The sequence below is a fragment of the Vigna umbellata genome, chromosome 2 (genome assembly GCF_029865625.1).
Source record: "Vigna umbellata cultivar VRB3 chromosome 2, Vumbellata_1.0, whole genome shotgun sequence".
Taxonomy (NCBI): Eukaryota; Viridiplantae; Streptophyta; class Magnoliopsida; order Fabales; family Fabaceae; genus Vigna; species Vigna umbellata.
The window spans coordinates 50,974,464-50,978,265 of NC_142166.1; the positions used below are offsets into that span (position 1 = coordinate 50,974,464).

Genomic DNA, 3,802 nt, shown 5'->3' on the forward strand with positions numbered 1-3,802 from the left:
CTAAAAGTAGTTACTCCAAAAGCATATTTAATATTTTAAATAAGGTCGTGTATGTTAGATATCAATATAAATTTTGACTTTCAATTATATATATATATTTAAATCTTTTTAATTATTTATCATGACATAAAAATTTAAAATAAAAAATATAAAAGATAGAGATAATAAATGTTTAAAGATATATTAAATGTGGTAAAAAAAAAAGTATTGATAGAAATAATATCAGTAGTCTTGTAAAGATCTGCATAAGAAAATGTGATAAGTCTTGTTTGCTAGAATGAACGGCACGACCAATGAATCCTATCGGAATGCAAAAAAGAGCGCGACCAAAAAATCACTCAAAGCAACCATAAACCCTAGTCACCTCAATTCTTCCACACACGACACGTGTCAACCTTAAGCGCGTGCTGTGGATTTCCAAATTCCCTTTTTATTAAGCAGACGCAGAAGGAGCCTCTTTCTTCCTACCAACACAAAAACCCAAACTCTCTCTCTCTCTTTCCTATCTCTTTCTCATCCTTCTTACTCTATCTATTTCTCTCTTCATCTTTGCCCTCTGCAATGGGAATTCAAATTTAGAGGAACGCCAAACGAAGATCAGTAGGACCAGTGGAGAAAGATTACGAGGATGAAACAGAGGACTGGGTCGAGTGTCTCCTCGTATAGTACGAAGGAGAACGAAGTTGCAGAAATCCTCGTGAAGCTCCGAAGTTTAATATTGGAATTGGAGTGCGGCCACGGAATCCTTCCACAGTCGTGGGGTCGGAAGAAAAAGAGATCTGCGATTAGTGTTAATCCGAAAGCAGAGGAAGCTTCGAGTCCCGCAACCCCTCTCTCCTTCTCTCCCAGTGAATCCGATGAAAACCCAACCTCTATCTTCAGAAGAAACGTTTCTCTCAAAAGGGTATTTTCCTTTTCCTTTTCCTTTTCCTTTTATTCTATCTTTCAAATCTATGTTTTTTCTTTTGTGTCTCTTTCTTTCGTCCTTGTAATTTCTGGGTTTACTTCAAAACTCACAGAAGAGAGAACACTGTCTGAAGATTATACAGGATTTGAGCAAAGACAACGATTTGCTCTCCGGGGTAACTTCTCGTTCTTTCTCTCTCTGTTTCCTGAGTTTCCCGTGTTTGGATTTGGACCCTCTTAAATACGAGAGTGAAATTTTGAAAAGGAAAGAAGAAATCTTGCTTAACCATAGTTGATCTGTGAAAATTCTTGACAGGAAATTAAGAACGTCAATTGTTACTTCGACAAGTTGAAAGACTACAATTTGAAGCTGAAAGCTAAAAAACAAGAGGTATTACTGCCGCTACTACTACTCCCACTAGTCTGCCAATCTTCTTTTCTTTTTGTGTTTATCCCCTTTTTTTTTCCTTTTTGTTGGGTATTTCTCGTTCTAGTTATATTTATGTTGCTTTATCTTTATTTTCTGATGGTGGGTCCACTTCTTTATTTAGATTTATTAATTATTGAATTGCTATTTTTTTTTTTACAGCTAACTCATGGCCCAAGGCAAGGTGTTGTAGTACACAAGCAACCGCAACAGCAACCGCAATTCCCCGGTGTGGCGCATCATCCACCGTTGATCTCGAATCAGTCGGCGTGTGGAGTTGCAACGACGTCGTCTGGAGTACCATCTTCGAGTAGTAACGATGTGGGTCCAATTGGAATTCCCGATCTGAACCTACCACTTGAAGAGTCCATGACCATGGAGTTTTGTGAACCGTTGGATATGAGTGTGAATGTGGCTAACAGGAATCTGAGTAGGGCCATGGCAGCTCAGGCCCGTCAGAATAGGCTTCACATTTACAGGTTCAAGAATTCAATAGGAATTAGTAAACCCCGTTACTCTTGTAGATGATGATATAATTATTATAATATTAATGATAATAATAATATTACTATCATTATATTAGCCAAATCCTATATTTTCATACACACAGAATTCTTTTTTCTATTCTTTCTCTCACTCTTCCTTTTAAGTTCTTACCTTCAATAATATTATTATTATTAAGGAATTTAAAGGATGGTACTGTTCACAGACCGGAATGTATATATCGTGGAAACTCTTACACATATTTTGTCGGATTTTTGTTTCTTGAATCATGATAATGATAATAACGTTTCTGATTAGAGTTTAAGGCAATTTAAAAGAAATGGTGTATCAGCATTACCTTCTCACTGGTCACTGTGTCTTCTAATTATTTTTTCAAACTATCTACTTTTAAATATAAATATCTTTTTTTATGTCTCATTAACTGTTTTTTTTAGAATCATACGTTTATGTTTGGTTTTTAAACATTTTATTTAGTTGTGTTGTCATAAATGAATGCATGACAATAATGATGATGACAATGCCGTGTTTTTAAATTTATTTATTTTTGGATTGGCTTCAATCTCTCATAGAACTTGTAAAAAATGAACCAAATATTAGCTTGAGCAGAAAGGAATTGGTTGGTGAGAGAAATTGGTGTGTGTTTAACTATATTTTTTTATTCCAAAAGACTATGGAAACTATGAGTATCAATGCACGTGGGATAAGGTTGATGCACTTTAGTAACTCTAGTCTCTTGAGTAAAATAAGATTCAATTCAAAATTTAAAAAAACAAATAAAAATTTAAGTCACGCCGCCTTGTTGTGTTTTGAGTTAGGGTTTGTTTCGGCCTTGTACCTGTTCTAGATTGGGCCTGTTTTGGCTTATGCATTGACTCCATTTTTTCCCTCCTTAGAAAAGCCCAAATCTATTTGTAGAGAATTGTAATTAGTTTTTGGGTGTTACTCCCTCCACCACCACAACTTGCTTCCTCCACCACCCCATTCCCCTTTTACCCTTTTCTTTATTTTTTCATTCCTATTTTACCCTTACTAAAATTTTAGGGTTAATATTATTTAAAATCTCACGTGGACATTCATTCTCTTTATCATTCTTCCCTCTTTCTCTTTATTATTTTTCCCAGGTTGTCTCTTACGATCCACTATCCTTGGATTGTCTCTCATGTTCCACTTCTTCTCTTTTATAGAATTGTGACATGAAAGTGTGGTGGACTCTGTTTAGTAAGATTGAAAGTGGGGAAAGCAATTCATCTTCAGTCGTAAGTGTGGTGGTGCTTCAAGGTGCTGGTTCAGAGGCGTGAGAGGTTCAGAGGCGTGAAGGTGCATAATAAAATTGTAAAATATAAACCGTATAATCTTTAAACGGATGTTGACATCCGTTGACGGATGCATCCGTTTAAAGATTATACGGTTTATATTTTACAGTTTTTTTTTAAATTAATTTTGAAAATATTTAAATAATATAATTTATATTTTTTGATATATTATTTTTGAATATATTTTGATGTACCTTAATAATGTATTTTTGAAGAAAAGACATATCAGGCCTATGGAGGAAAAATGGAAGATAAGAAACGAATGTGATGGAGAAGGTTGGGAGTTGAGTGAGAAGGGGTAGAAAGATAGATTTTAGGGTTAAAATAAATAATTAGAATTAAAAAGTAAAAAGGTTATTTTTGTAATTATAAAATGTTAGTTTTGTAATTCAAAAAATATGTAATAGAATTGAGGAGGTGGAGGGAGAAAATGTGGTGGTAGAGGGAATAACACCCTTAGTTTTTACAGAAATTTTGAAATTATTTATGATAAAAAATTTCTTTGGATAATTTTATTAGAAGAAATTAAGATGTTAGAAATTCATCAGATTAATTTATTTTTTTGAAATGTTGAAATTCTCTTCAACCAACTAACATTTTTTATTTTCCAATTCTGAAAATGCTTCAAATATTATTTAAAACACTGGCTATT

The 3,802-nt window shown here is 33.8% G+C and overlaps 1 protein-coding gene across 2 annotated transcripts; it reads left to right on the top strand.

Annotated features, from left to right (window-relative positions):
• Positions 1-447: 447 nt before the first annotated feature.
• LOC124839081 (uncharacterized) lies at positions 448-3,169 on the top strand. Of its 2 annotated transcripts, XM_088107385.1 has the most exons (5): positions 448-904; positions 1,020-1,082; positions 1,223-1,297; positions 1,496-1,812; positions 3,022-3,169. In XM_088107385.1, the coding sequence occupies exons 1-5, from the start codon at positions 629-631 to the stop codon at positions 3,032-3,034; spliced, it is 744 nt and encodes a 247-aa protein (XP_087963511.1). In that variant the 5' UTR covers positions 448-628; the 3' UTR covers positions 3,035-3,169. The 2 variants fall into 2 exon arrangements, with proteins under 2 accessions (XP_087963511.1, XP_047170781.1); XM_047314825.2 differs by lacking the exon at positions 3,022-3,169 and having other exon boundaries at positions 449-904; positions 1,496-1,936.
• The last annotated feature ends 633 nt before the right edge of the window (positions 3,170-3,802 follow it).

Coding starts and splice junctions, on each gene's coding strand:
- LOC124839081 (XM_047314825.2), top strand. CDS start 629: ATGAAACAGAGGACTGGGTCGAGTGTCTCCTCGTATAGTACGAAGGAG. Junction 905..1,019: donor GAAACGTTTCTCTCAAAAGG/GTATTTTCCTTT, acceptor CAAAACTCACAG/AAGAGAGAACACTGTCTGAA. Junction 1,298..1,495: donor TGAAAGCTAAAAAACAAGAG/GTATTACTGCCG, acceptor TTTTTTTTACAG/CTAACTCATGGCCCAAGGCA.